The sequence below is a fragment of the Ahaetulla prasina genome, chromosome 2 (assembly GCF_028640845.1).
Source record: "Ahaetulla prasina isolate Xishuangbanna chromosome 2, ASM2864084v1, whole genome shotgun sequence".
Taxonomy (NCBI): Eukaryota; Metazoa; Chordata; class Lepidosauria; order Squamata; family Colubridae; genus Ahaetulla; species Ahaetulla prasina.
The window spans coordinates 14,286,152-14,300,407 of record NC_080540.1 but is presented as its reverse complement, the minus strand read 5'-3'; the positions used below and the strand labels follow the sequence as shown (position 1 = coordinate 14,300,407).

At 48.2% G+C, this 14,256-nt stretch overlaps 1 protein-coding gene across 3 annotated transcripts in view; it reads right to left on the bottom strand.

Moving 5' to 3' along the window:
* Positions 1-14,256, bottom strand: part of BAG6 (BAG cochaperone 6) — a 45,331-nt gene that overhangs the window by 15,944 nt on the left and 15,131 nt on the right. For all 3 annotated transcript variants that reach the window (XM_058168691.1, XM_058168689.1, XM_058168692.1), the window contains exons 10-17: positions 14,020-14,106; positions 13,803-13,910; positions 11,136-11,248; positions 10,389-10,473; positions 8,091-8,440; positions 6,599-6,935; positions 1,573-1,742; positions 1,423-1,476 (exon numbers count right to left, since the gene is read on the bottom strand). In XM_058168691.1, coding sequence (XP_058024674.1) covers positions 1,423-1,476; positions 1,573-1,742; positions 6,599-6,935; positions 8,091-8,440; positions 10,389-10,473; positions 11,136-11,248; positions 13,803-13,910; positions 14,020-14,106 — 1,304 coding nt within the window. The remainder of the gene's footprint in view (positions 1-1,422; positions 1,477-1,572; positions 1,743-6,598; positions 6,936-8,090; positions 8,441-10,388; positions 10,474-11,135; positions 11,249-13,802; positions 13,911-14,019; positions 14,107-14,256) is intronic.

Sequence of the window (14,256 nt, the reverse complement as noted above, 5' to 3'; positions counted from 1 at the left end):
CCGAGGGCTATTGCTAGTGCCCAGTGACTGGTTGTAGGTCAAGGATTCTATGTACATAGAAAAGATGACAGTTCTACATACAAAAATGTCCCAGCAGTCCCAGAGGCAGCCTGAATCCATCTAAACGCTCCATGGCTTAGGACCGGGCTATTTACGGGACCGCCTGCTGCCACCAATAGCCTCCCACCGACCTGTGCGCTCCCACAGGGAGGGTCTCCTCAGGGTGCCGTCAGCCAAACAATGCCGGCTGGCGACCCCCAGGGGGAAAGCCTTCTCTGTGGGGGCACCTACCCTCTGGAACGAGCTTCCTCCGGGGTTACGATCACTCCCCGACCTCCGGACCTTCTGACGCGAGCTCAAGACCCTTTTATTCCATCGCGTCGGGCTGGCCTAATGGGTTATGGTTTTTAATTGGAGTTTGACTATTGATTTTTAATAGTTTTAATGTTTAGCCAAATTTGAATTAGATTTTTATAGTGTTTTTTAATCTATTTATGTATATTGTTTTATGCTGGCTGTAAACCGCCGAGTCCTTCAGGAGAAGGGCGGTATAGAAATTTAATAATAAACTAAACTAAATAAAAATAAAATAAACTAGATGTGGGCATTTTATGGTCTGCAGGCAGTGGCAATAAGGGGCGGAATCACAGCAGTGTCAGGGGCAGGGCATTGGTGTACATCAGTGGAAGGCAGGTGGCATCGGTGAAGGGCAGGCAGGGCAGCTGTGCAGTGTCAGGGGAAGAGCACTGGCAGCATCAAGAGCTGAGGTGGCAGTGCCAGGGGGCAGGGGTGGATCCTCCATAAAAGTGCCAGTATCTCATGTGGCCCCCTGGGGAAAATTAATTGCCCACCCATGATCTAAACCTACTGGCCTAACAATTTAAGGACTAATTTTTATACGATAGTTGGGCCACGTAGGGTTTTGTTCATGTGCAGCTCACAAATTGGATGCCAAGTTGTGATTTTAATATCGAGTGTATTTATTTATTATTTTATTCTAAAAAAAATTTAACTGGATATTCCTTGAGCGTTTTTAATTTGCTCTGGTCTTTGACTCTAATAAACACTGACTTGACTAAATAGCAATAGCACTTAGACTTAAAGACTGCTTCATAGTGCTTTTACAGCCCTCTCTAAGCAGTTTACAGAGTCAGCCTACTGCCCCCAACAATCTGGCTCCTTATTTTACCCACCTCGAAAGGATGGAAGGCTGAGTCGACCTTGAGCCTGGTGAGATTCGATCTGCCAAATTGCAGGCAGTCAGCAGAAGTAGCCTGGAGTACTATATTCTAAGCATTGTGCCACTGTGGCAGTAACACTTTCATCTCCACAAGCTGAGTGGCCGGTTGTGCTTCCCATTCCCCAGCCCAAACCACACAGCTCTTATCAAAGCCGAGGAAGGAAAAGTAGAATCAAACTTACAAAACTCTCCCGGACGTATTCTTCCAAGCCATTGATCAAACTGTAGGTGGCCATCTGAAAGAACCCAAAAGAGAAGGCAAATTATTCACCTGAGCAGCAGCTAAAAAGCTGGAGAAGGAACACCCGGACGTGAGAAGAAGCTCATCTCACCCGGACGTTGCGGTCGGTGGGCTCCTGGCCGTGCAGGTACTCTTCCCGGAAGAAGCGGCTGAGCTGGGGCTGAATCCGCTGCAGAGGCTGGAACTGGCCGTGAAGCAGCATCACCATGTCAACCATGGAGAAATTCTGGCAGATCAAAGACAGCAGGTCTCCAAAGAAGCCTGAAAAACAAAGAGCAGCAAAAAAAATAGAGAGGGGGGGGGTCAGCGTCACAAGCCCCTCAAAGTCTCTGGGCCTCTGTGGCTCAGACTGCTAAGACAGTCTGTTATTAACAGCAGCTGCTTGCAATTACTGCAGGTTCAAGCCCCACCAGGCCCAAGGTTGACTCAGCCTTCCATCCTTTATAAGGTAGGTAAAATGAGGACCCAGATTGTTGGGGGCAATAAGTTGCCTTTGTATATAATATACAAATGGATGAAGACTATTGCTTAATACTGTGTAAGCCGCCCTGAGTCTTCGGAGAAGGGCGGGATATAAATGCAAATTTAAAAAAAAAAAAGTCCTGGTCCAGACTAATGGGATCATTACCGCTTTATAAAGCCTTAGCAAGACCACACCTGGAATACTGCATCGGACTTGGGTCACCATGTTAACAAAAAAAAATGTTGAGACTTTGGAGGGAAAATTGCAGAGAAGAGCAACTAAGATGATTAAAGTCCTGGAGACTAAAACGTATGAATGCAGCTGCGCGGGTGATAGAGGGAGCTACGCGTAGCTCCCACGTAACACCGCTCCTGCGCAGACTGCACTGGCTACCTGTGGCCTTTCGAGTGCACTTTAAGGTTTTGGTTACTACCTTTAAAGCGCTCCATGGCTTAGGGCCTGGGTACTTACGGGACCGCCTGCTGTTACCGCATGCCTCCCACCGACCCGTGCGCACTCACAGAGAGGGACTTCTCAGGGTGCCGTCCGCCAAACAATATCGGCTGGCGGCCCCCAGGGGAAGGTCCTTCTCTGTGGGGGCTCCCACACTCTGGAATGAGCTTCCCCCGGGTTTACGCCAAATACCGGACCTTCGGACCTTTCGCCGCGAACTGAAGACACATCTTTTTATTCGCGCAGGGCTGGCTTAAGTTTTATCGATTTTAAATTTCTTATTATTAATTTTAAATTGGGGTTTTAGTTTTTTTATATATTTTAAAGTTCTTAGGCTGATTATAATAAGTTTTTTACTTGCATTTTAAATTGTATATTGTATCGTTCTTTTTTACTTTCGCCTGTACACCGCCCTGAGTCCTTTGGGAGAAGGGCGGTATAAAAATCAAATCAAATAAATAAATAAATAAATAAATAAATGAAGAACGGCTGCAGGAATTAGGTTTTGCTGGTCTAGTGAAAAGAAGGACTAGGGGGAGGTGACATGATCGCAGTCTTCCAGTATTTGAGGGGCTGCCACAACAAAGAGGAGGAGTCAACTTATTTTCCACAGCATCAGAAGACAGGACAAGAAACAATGGATGGAAACTAATCAAGGGGAGAAGCCACCTAGAATTAAGGAGAAACTTCCTGACAGTGAGAACAATTAATTAATTAACCAGTGAAACAGCTCCCGGGGGGGGGGGGGGGCGGGGGGGGGGCTTCATTACTGGAGGCTTTTAAGAAGAGATTGGACAACCCCTTTTCTACCTCTCTCTTTCCTAGGTAGAAAAGGGGGAAAGGAGAGGAAGAAGAGAGGGGAAAGAGAGAGGGTTAGAAAGGGTGGAAGAGAAGAGTAGGGAAGGAGGAGAGGATGTAGAAAAGCGAAGGAGAGGAAGGATGAAGAAAGTAGAAGAAAGCAGAGAAGGGAGGAGGAAAGGTTTGTTAAGGAAGGAAGTGGTAGCTGGGCAGGTCCGAATAAGTAACAAATGAAAGTTAATGACTAATGTTGAATAAGAGACTGTATATTGAATAGGTTGTTGGAAAATGGAAATAAAACTTTTTTACTAAAAAAAAAAAAAAGAAGAAGAGATTGGACAACCACTTTTCTGAAATAGGCCGTGTGCTAGAGGTTGCATGCAGCGCACTCTCGGATGGCACGCAAGCAGTCGCCCCAGTTTAGCTCTGCTGCGCAGGTATGTGTGCGTGCCTGCCGCCAGCCAGCTGGTCTTTGGGTGTCTGCCATGTATGCACGGGGGTGGGTGGGCACTGCGGGGGGTCCACACATGTGCAGGAGGCAGGGGGACATGCGGGGGGGGGGCAGGGTGCATGTGCGGGGCCCGCATGTGCATTGCATTTTGGGGGTTCAGGCGCACGCACATTGCATTTGGGGGTTCTGGTGCGGGCACTCGGTCCGGAAAAGGTTAGCCATCACTGGTATTGGCTCTCCTGCTTGAGCAGGGGGTTGGACTAGACGACCTCCAAGGTCTCTTCCAGCTCTATTTTGATTGATTAATTGACCACTGGAAGACGACAGCAGGAGCAGAGAGAACTTGACTGGGAAAAGGAAAGAAGGACCTTTCAGCCCAAGGACCATCCCATGGGGAAAAGGAAAAGAAGAGCCAGTGAAGACAACCAAGTAGCTAAACAGGATTATTTTTAATTCCAAGCCCAGATGAGATGCCCAGTGGATACAAATTAACCCTAAACATTAACTCCTCATCTGCAATACAAAACATGCCTACCTTGGAGGGCTACAAGGACAACAACCAAAGTTTGTTTTTTTTTAAATTTGCATTTATATCCCGCCCTTCTCCGAAGACTCAGGACGGCTTACACTATGTTAGCAATAGTCTTCATCCTATTTTTTTTATTATTTTTTATTTATTTATTTACATTTATATCCCGCCCTTCTCCGAAGACTCAGGGCGGCTTACAGTGTGTAAGGCAATAGTCTCATTCTATTTGTATATTTACAAAGTCAACTTATTGCCCCCCCAACAATCTGGGTCCTCATTTTACCTACCTTATAAAGGATGGAAGGCTGAGTCAACCTTGGACCTGGTGGGACTAGAACCTGCAGTAATTGCAGGCAGCTGTGTTAATAACAGACTGTCTTAGCAGTCTGAGCCACACAGGCCCAAATACACAGAGGTTTCCAAATATTCCCCCCAAAAAAACCCAAAACCCAACCATTTCCTTCTTTTTCTTTTTTTCTTTTTTTGACTACTCAACATGGTTTTGAGACTGAGGCCACGGGGGAGAAAAAGAATAAAGAATGCAGCAAGTCTCATAATCAAAGAAGGGCCTTGCACTTAAGTACAAGTAGCAAATCAAATCATATCAACCTTTATTACCCACAAAGACCAGCTACAGGGGAAAGGTGGGGTAGAAGGATTTTAAAAGCAGAAAATAATGCAAAGAAACAATCTTAGGTTACGTCCATTTATTTGTTTTTATCCTTTTTTTTTCTTTAGAATTTTACCTTATTTTTAGCTTTTTAGGTCATTTTTATTTTCGTATATTTTTTTCCCCCTGATTTTAAATTTCTTGTACCCATCCTCCTTACGGCGGGCATTTGACTGTACTAAAGATTTAAAAGGCAACTGGGCCACCCCAAATAAATCAGCCCATTTTGCTAAGTTGGAATAAAATCACAGACTCACAAAGAAATAAAAGGACCCCTTCCGAATTGGGGAAATCTGACAACCAACCTCTTTTGTCAGATCCGTGAATCTGTCATTTCTCAAGAGGGAAGAGAGGGCCCCCCCCTGCATTTCATATCGCATTCATATTGTATGGCTTTCTCCCCAATCTATCCTGCATGATGTCGTGTCCCACTCCTCCGCTGATGGCCGGGTCAGGGAAATCCGAATCAGGCGTGCCTCTGCAGCTCTGCCAAAGTCCTAGCAAAGTTCTCAAGGCAGGCAGGAGACCAGAAAGTGACTTCAGCAAGATATGTTAGACTTTACCTGACTCAGAGAATGCCAGAAAGCAGATCCTTTATATAGGCCATGGGGTGTGGCTCCATGACTCAGCACTTATCCAGGCCTGCCCCTCCCTTCCTTCTGTCGCCACCGCCTATCAATTCTTCTGAAGCGAGGGTCACTCCAGTCTGCAGCTGTTGGTAATTGACCTCCCTCAGGCTCACATGCTGTGGGGAGGGAGGTCTAGTTGCTCCGTTTGCCTGGGCATGGAGCCAGAGCTGGGGGCTGGAGGTGCTTCCTCCTCCTCAGCCTGTCTGGGCATGGAGCCAGGGCTGGGGCCGGGAGGCATACTAGGACATTCCTCAGCGTTCGGAAGCAGATAAGAAGGCCCCGGCTGCGGTGAAAGTGGACGAGACACAACACATCCTTGCAATTTACTGGTTTATACTTTCTAGCCCGGCGCCTAAGCGTCTTGGCGGTTTCCCATCTTTTGGGGAACGTAAAGGGAGGGAGGGCCATGTGGATTTCATCGACCGGGAGTGGGGGGGGAGGGAAGGATGACCCTGAAAAAGTTCCTTTATCTCTTTCTCAGAGCAGCCAGTACAGTAACACCTTCGCACCTGTGGATTGGCTGAATCCACATCAGGCTGTTGGGAGGCCCTTTCTTGAATGAGGAGGGAAGAGGCCGGGCCTTACATACCCTTTAAAAATTCTTCAATTCCTCAACCCATTAAGATACGAGGAATTAAGAAGGCAAAGTACAGGTGGTCCTCGACGTACGACCACAATTCAGCCCAAAAATGGATGCTGCAAAGCGAGACATTGGTTAAGTGAGTTTTTTAACCCCATGTTACGGACCTTTCCTGCCTCCGTTGTTAAGTGAATCGTGGCTGTTAAGTGAGTTACGCAGTTGTTAAAGCGAATCTGGTTTCCCCCATTGATCTCGCAAGAGGTGATCCCGGGACATCGTAAATGTGAATCGGTTGGCAACCGTCTGATGTTTGGTCACGTGACCAAAATGGGGGAGGCTGCAACGGCTGTGAGAAAAATGGCGCCGTGGGTCACTTTTTCTCAGTGCTGTTGTAACTTTGAACAATCGCTAAACCAGCTGTTGTAAGTCGAGGACCGCCTGCATTAGAGAATTCAATGGGCTGCCGAATCCTTAGGTCTACAAGAAGTCAAGTTTTATCCCACTTGATGGCTCCCCGTTGCCAGAGCAGCCGCGTAGGCCTTACCCAGAGCGCCTTCCGTGCCTGGCTCAAAGATGTTGCTGGTGCCACTGAGGCGCTGGATGAAGTCGGCGATACTTTCCGTGCTGCCTTGCTGGGCGCTGAGGGAGCCCATCATGGAGGACAGCACCCCCTGGACCACGCTGGTGAAGAACTCAGGAGGCAAAGCATCAGCTGAGGCGCCCCCGCGACCACCATGGCCGCCACTGCCCAGGCCGGCCGAGAATCCCTCTGGTCCACTTTGGGGGGCCGAGGGGGGAGGGGGCGAAGGAGAAGCAGCCGGTTGCGGAGGAGGCGCCATCTGCTCAGGAGGGTTTGGAGGACCTCCCCCCATTTGCGTCGCCTGGAAGAAAAAAAAGGAAGGAAAAGAGAGAGACGGGTGCTTGGAAAGAGCGGCATTAATTTTGGAAAGCCCCAAGGCCCAGCTTCTTTCAGTTCAAAGGGGAGGAAAGGAGTCTTGAAAGACAGACGGGAATCCAGAGAATTTGGCAAAGAAGATTTCTAAGGGAACCATCTGAGAATAGGAGAGCCACGGAGGGCTTTTCTCTCACAAAGTTGGGTTCAGGCCCAGCATCTTCAGACCAATAATGATTTGAAGAAAGGAAAACGGAACCAATGAGAACCACCCACCCAAAAAAAAAAAAACAGATTTGGGATGCCAAATGCAGGTGCTTTGTGGCTCAGTGCTGGCTCAGGGACTCGGTTGGGGTTGACCTAGCAGGCCAGACAGACTGCTGTCATTCAGCAGGTCTTTGTTGAAATGCTCCTTCTCCGAGCTAAACCAAGGAGAGGCAATTATTTGGGGAGGAAGAAGAAAGAGAGAGAGAGAGAGAATGTGAGAGAAAAAATATGAGAGAGAATGAAAGGCAGAAGAGAAAGTGAGACGAGGGAAAGGAAGGAAGAGGGGAGAGAAAGAGAAGGAAGGGGAGAGGGGAGAAAGAAGAGAAGGGAAGGGGAGGAGGGAGGAGGGAGAGAAAGAGAAGGGAAGAGAGGGGAAGGGAAGGGAGAGAGGGGAGAGGATATAGCTCAGGCTGTTAAGAAGCCTGTTATTAGAACACAGCAGCCTGCAATTACTGCAGGTTCAAGCCCGGCCCAAGGTTGATTCAGCCTTCCATCCTTTATAAGGTAGGTAAAATGAGGACCCAGATTGTTGGGGGGGCAATATGTTGACTTTGTAAATATACAAATAGAATGAGACTATTGCCTTATACACTGTAAGCCGCCCTGAGTCTTCGGAGAAGGGCGGGATATAAATGTAAATTTAAAAAAAAGGAAAGAAGGGAAGGAACGGGATGGGACGGGAGAGAAAGGGAGGAGAGGAGAGTGGGAAGGAAAACAGGAAGGCAAAGGAAAACTGGAAGGGAAGGGAAGGAGGGGAGGGGAGGAGAAGGAAAACAGGAAAGGGAGGGGAGAGGAGAGGAGAGGGGGAAGGAAAACAGGTAGGCAAAGGAAAACTGGAAGGGGAGGGGAGGGGAGGACGGGAGAGGAGAGAACTCACCTGAAGGAAGTCTGTCATGCCCTGCAGAAAAGCAGGCACACCGGGCATAGCCACCGTGATGGTGGGAGACCCCACCCCTGCCACTCCCGCCATGCTGGAGCCTGCCGCCCCCAGGATGTTCCCCAGCAGTTGAGAAAACTGGAGTTCGGTGGCAGCGGCCGTAGGAGTCTGGCCCGAAGGGATGGGACCTCCCGGGGCCCCAGCTGAACTGCCCCCTGCAGCCGTCGTGGCCGTGTTGGTGGTGCCAGCGCTGGCCGAGGCTGTGGGAGGGGAGGCCGAGGTGCTGGTGCTGAAAGTAGCTTGGCCGCTGACGGAGGAAGTGGTCGACGAAGAAGCCCCGCTGCCCTGAGCTGGAAAGGCAAGACAGAGAGGGCCGCTGGATCAAGCAAGAGAAGGTGATGGTGGAGGACGCCCGGTCCGCCATCAAACTTTCCAAGATCCCCCATTTAACTCTAGCAATAGCGCTCAGCAATGGCACTTAGACTTTTTATTTATTTATTTATTTATTTATTATTCGTACTTTTATACCGCCCTATCTCCCTAGGAACTCAGGGCGGTTTACAGCCACTTAAAAAACATATATATATATACAAGATAAAACATTAATTTAAAAAACTTATTACATAGGCCGAATATTTAAAATAGAGATATAAATAATAAAACCCCATTTAAAACCAAATTTAAAATTTAAAACATTTAAAAATTTTTAAATTCTAGTCCAGTCCTGCGCAGATAAATAGATGTGTCTTAAGTTCGCGGCGGAAGGTTTCGACTTCTGGGAGTTGAAGTCCACCGGTCTTAAAAGTTGCCAAGGTTGGAGACCCTTGCTGTATACTCCAACTGATTTGCAGTATTGAAAAACATTTCGGCTATCTTAAAACTATACAGATAGTCCTCAACTTACAACAACAATTCACTTAGTGACCAAAATTACAGTGCACTGAAAAAAGTGACTTCACCATGCTTGACAGCCCTCTCTAAGCTGTTTACAGAGTCAGCCACAACTGAGCCCAGAATTTGTTGCTGTGAGAAAAGTATTGAGTTCCGCCCAATGTAACGAGCTTTCTTGCCACAGTTGTTAAGTGAATCACTGCAGTTGTTAACTTACGTCACATTAGTTAATCACTAATCACTAAGGGTTAAATTGCAACCTATGACCATCATTTGTGTTGTAAATGTTGTACCTTTGATGAAGGTATTTTTTCTTTCTTTCTTTTCTTTTTCTTTTCTTTTGTGTACACTGAGAGCCTATGCACCAAAACAAATTCCTTGTGTGTCCAATCACACTTGGCCAATGAGTTCTATTCTAAATTCTATTCTAGTCAGACGGCTGTTGAGCGAATCTGGCTTCCCCTTTGACGTTGTTTGTCAGAAGGTTCACAAAAGGGGATCATGTGACCCTGGACCACAGCAAGAGTCATAAATGTGAATCCGTTGCCAAGCATCTGAATTTTGATCATGTGATCATCAGGATTGCTTCAATAGGTACAAGCGTGAAAAGACCTCATCGTAAGTCACTTTTTTCAGTGCACTGTAATTTTGGTCACTAAGTGAATTGTTGTTGTAAGTTGAGGACTATCTGTATAGTTTTCAGATAGCCGAAATGTTTTTCAATACTGCAAATCAGTTGGAGTATACAGCAAGGGTCTCCAACCTTGGCAACTTTTAAGTCCACCGGTCTTAAAAGTTGCCAAGGTTGAGACCCTGTATACAGAGACCAAAATAATAATAATAATAATAATAATAATAATAATAATAATAATAATAATAATAATAATAATAATAATAATAATAATAATAATAATAATAATAATATTTTAATTTATAGACCGCCCTTCTCCCGAAGGACTCAGGGCGGTGAACAGCCAGTTAAAATACAAAGCAAACCCATACAATAATTAAAAACTACCCCTAAAAAACTTATTCAATTGGCAAAGCTAAAATACAATTACACCCTATAAAATCACTAAAATACTTATTTACTCTTCCAAATAACTCTTTTTTCTCCTTCCTCCTTTCTTATTTCCTGAACATTTATGAAAAATAACAAACATATTATTGCAGCCGCCATGAATAGGAGCCCGTTGCCAAGCGTCCGATTTCTGATCGCATGACCATGGGGATGCTGCAGCCGTCGTAAGTGCGAGAAATGATCCTAAGTCACATTTTTCAGTGCCGTTCAGTGTCGAAACGGTCACTTTACGTGAACTGTTGTAAGTCGAGGACTATCTGTAAACCCACTCCTGCATCTCAAGATCCGCAGCCCCCACTCCGGGCTGCCTGTCTGTTGTCACTTACCCACTATCACAGGCTGCATGAGAAGCTGTCCCACCAATCCGCTGATCATCTGGGCTAAGGAAGCATTGCCACCCATGCCTGGGCCCTGCATGGAAAGAAGGAGTTGTGGTCCGTCAGCAGCCTACGGAGCCAGTAATGGAGTCGGACAGCGATGAGGCCAGGGCCATCGGGAAGTGAGGTGCGGACTCCAGAGCCTCCAGAGCCTGATAGTAGTGAGGCAGAGGAACAGGAGGAGCCTGTTCCTAATGCACGCAGGAGAAGAGATGGCAGAAGGCAAGAGCAGCTCAGGCAAAAAGGACAACTCAGGAGTAGGGCCAAGAGATGATTGGCCCCTCCCATAAGGCTTAAAACAGACCAGCATCGGCATTTGGCCTTTGCCGGAAAACAACATTGTAGCTGCATCTTCTCCTTCATCTTCTGCTTCGTCTATATCTTTGTTTTTGTGGCTTCTGGACGTTTGCCAGGAAGGACCTTTGGCAGTTTGCCTAATTGGACTAAGGTTTGTGAGATAACTGAGGAATTTGTGTTGGGAGGTATTTGTTTTACTTTGAGTTGAATGACGCTGGAAATGAAGTAATTCCCAGCTGTTTGAATAAAGTTCGTTTGTTTTTTCACAGACTAAGTTTATTACTACCTACTTGGGCCTGGGTCACAACACAAGGATATCGTTTTTCAAGAGGCAGAAAGCACCACAGACGAAATGCCATCGCCCCCACTCCCAGATCTCCCAACCCCACAGGTCCTCACCCCTTGTCCTACGGCCTGGGGAGATCCCGCGTGGGTGGGCCGCACAGAAGGAGCTGAAGGCCTGGCAATCACTACGCGTGTCGGAGCCGATGGGAAACTGGGGACCTGCTGGCCTAGAAAACACACACAAAAAAGAGAGCGAACATGGGTAGTCTTTGACATACGGTGGTTCGTTTAGTGACCATTCAAAGTTACAACAGCATTGGGAGAAGAGATTTACAAACATTTTACAGTTACAACCTTCGCAGCATTCCTGTTGTGTCCCACTCCTCCGCTGACGGCCGGGTCAGGGAAATCCGAATCAGGCGTGCCTCTGCAGCTCTGCCCAAAGTCCTAGCAAAGTCCTCAGAGCAGGCAGGAGACCAGTAAGTGACTTCAGCAAGATAAGTTCGACTTTGCCTGACTCAGAGACTGCCAGAAAGCAGATCCTTTATATAGGCCATGGGGTGTGGCTCCATGACTCAGCACTCATTAAGGCCTGCCCCTCCCTTCCTTCTGTTGCCTCCGCCTATCCAATCTTCTGATGCGAGGGTCACTCCAATCAGCTGTTGTTGGAAGTAAACTTTCCTCAGGCTCACATGCTGTGGAGGAGGGGGAGGGGTCTAGCTGCTCCGTTTGCCTGGGCATGGAGCCAGGGCTGGGGCGGGGGGATGCTCCCTCCTCTGCAGCCTGCTTGGGCATGGAGCCAGGGCTGGGACCGGGAGGTGCCCCCTCCTCTGCAGCCTGCTTGGGCATGGAGCCAGGGCTGGGACCGGGAGGCATACATTCCTCCGTGTTCGGGAGCAGATAAGCAGACCCCGGCTGCGGTGAGAGCGGACAAGACACAACAATTCCCCGTGATTATGCGATCAAAATTGGCAACTGGTTCATACTTACGACCGTTGCTATCATGAAATCCCCTTTTGAGACTGACAAGCAAAAGTCAATAGGGGAGCCAGATTCATTTAACAACCAGAATAGCAACTTATCAACTGCAGGAATTCACTTAACAACTGAAGTAAGAAAGATCATAAAATAAGGCAAAACTCACTTAGCAAATGTCTCATTTAACAACAGAAATGTTGGGCTCAATTGTGGTCGTAAGTGGAGGACTAGCTATATTATGATCAGGATCTTGGCACCCCTAGGAGGAGGCTTAGCTCTCAGGGACCCGGCAACTCCTTCCTGCTCCCCGTTTCAGGGAAAACACCCCTTGCTACAAGTAGTCCTTGACTTACGACCACAATTGGGCCCAAAAATTCTGTGGCTGAGACAGTTGTTAAGTGAGTTTTGCCCCATGTTACAGCCTTTCTTGCCACAGCTGTTAAGTGAATCGCTGCAGCTGATAAGTTAGTCACACGGTTGTTAAGTGAATCTGGCTTCCCCACCGACTTTGCTTGTCAGAAGGTCACAAAAGGGGATCACAAGACCGCCCGGGACATTGCAACCGTCATAAATATAAGTCAGTTGCCAAGCATCTGAATTTGGATCACGTGACCACGGGAAGGCTGCCATGATTGGAAGTAGCAATAACGGCCGTAAGTCACTTTGTTTCAGCGCCGTTGTAATTTTCAACCGTCCACTCAATGAACTCTTGTTAAGTCGAGGGCTACCTACCCAGTGGAGGGATTCAGCCGGTTCGAACCGGTTCACACGAAACGGTCGTTAAATTAACACACACACACGTGGGACAAGTCTCCCGCAATGGCCAACCTGACTATTGTGACCCAGGTTCCTGGACCCGGACTCCTGGACTCGGATGATTCAGAAAGTGAGGGAGAAGACCTGGCAAGCCCTGCTTCTCCTGGGCCCTCTCCCTCCCTGGCACCCACTCAAAGGGAGGAGGAGGGGCCGGCAAGGCCTGATTCTCTCGAGCTTTCTTCTGATTTGGCAACGCCCCAAGAACAGTTTTGGAGTGATGCAAGACTGCGCAGACGTGACCGGCGCACAGTGGCGTTGGGATAAAGCCAAGGAATGATGGTCATGCAGTGACATCTGCAGAGACTATAAATAGGAGGCGGGACTTCCTGGTTTTTTGTCTTGGACAAAGCAATGAATTTGCGCAGGCAAACTGTATCAATGGAGGGAAGAAAATGTTCGTGAGTAATTCTGGCCTTATCTATAATTTCTTCGTTATCTCCAGAAACTTGGCAGGCCCGTGGGTAGACGTGGCCAGGACATTTATCTATGTAAATAAAGTAGAAGAGGACGCCTTTGACTGACTCTTTGTTGGGAGTATTGGGGGAGGGAAACAGAACACTGACCCTGAGCAAACCAGTTGTTAAATTATCCACCCCCCCAAAACAAAGTGGATCCTGGGTGCCGCACTGCAATGGAGAAACGGGCAACGGAGTGGCCAGCGTGAGGGAAGGAGACGGCTGCTTTCCCTCTTTCTTCTCCCTGCTCCCCTGCCTTCCCTCGTGCCGGCTGCTCCGTTGCCCATTTCTCCATTGCAGCGCGGCACCCAGGATCCACTTTGATTTTGGGGAGGGGGAATAATTTAACAACTGGTTCGCTCAGGGTCAGGCTGGCCATCCCCGGAAGCTCGTCCCACATGTTTGGCGGAGCTAGAGAACAGGGATGGGCCACACCTCCCACGACAGCCTGGGCGAACCGGTTGTTAAAATGATTTGAATCCCACCACTGTAACCTACCTATGTGCTTCCCTTCTCCTCCTTGGCAGCTTACCTGTGGCTGCTGAGGCCGCCGCTGCCATGGCTTGTTGCGTTATCTGGTGGGCCACGGCCTGCATGAACTCCGGCGGGAGGCTGGGTAGGGGCATGTGGGGGCCGCTACCTGGAGAGAAGCAACAACAGAGCCTGAGGTAAAATCAACGGGACCAGAAAACGGGGGGAAACCCACAGTTGGCCGGAGCCCCCAGATCGGAGGGACCCACTTTCCTTACCCATCCCTTGAGAGTGTCCGGTTGAACCAGATGGTCCCATCGACGGCACTCCGCCGGAACTGCCGCTGCCCAGCTGGGAGCTGGAGTCTAGAGCGGGAGAAAAGGAAGCGGGTCTCAAAAATGAGAGGCCGTCCGACTTTGTAGATCGATTTCTCTTTCTCTGGATGGTCTGGGTTTCACTTCACGTAACACTTCCTCCCCAGGTAACATGGTTTTAAACTGAAATCTGGTAAGCTG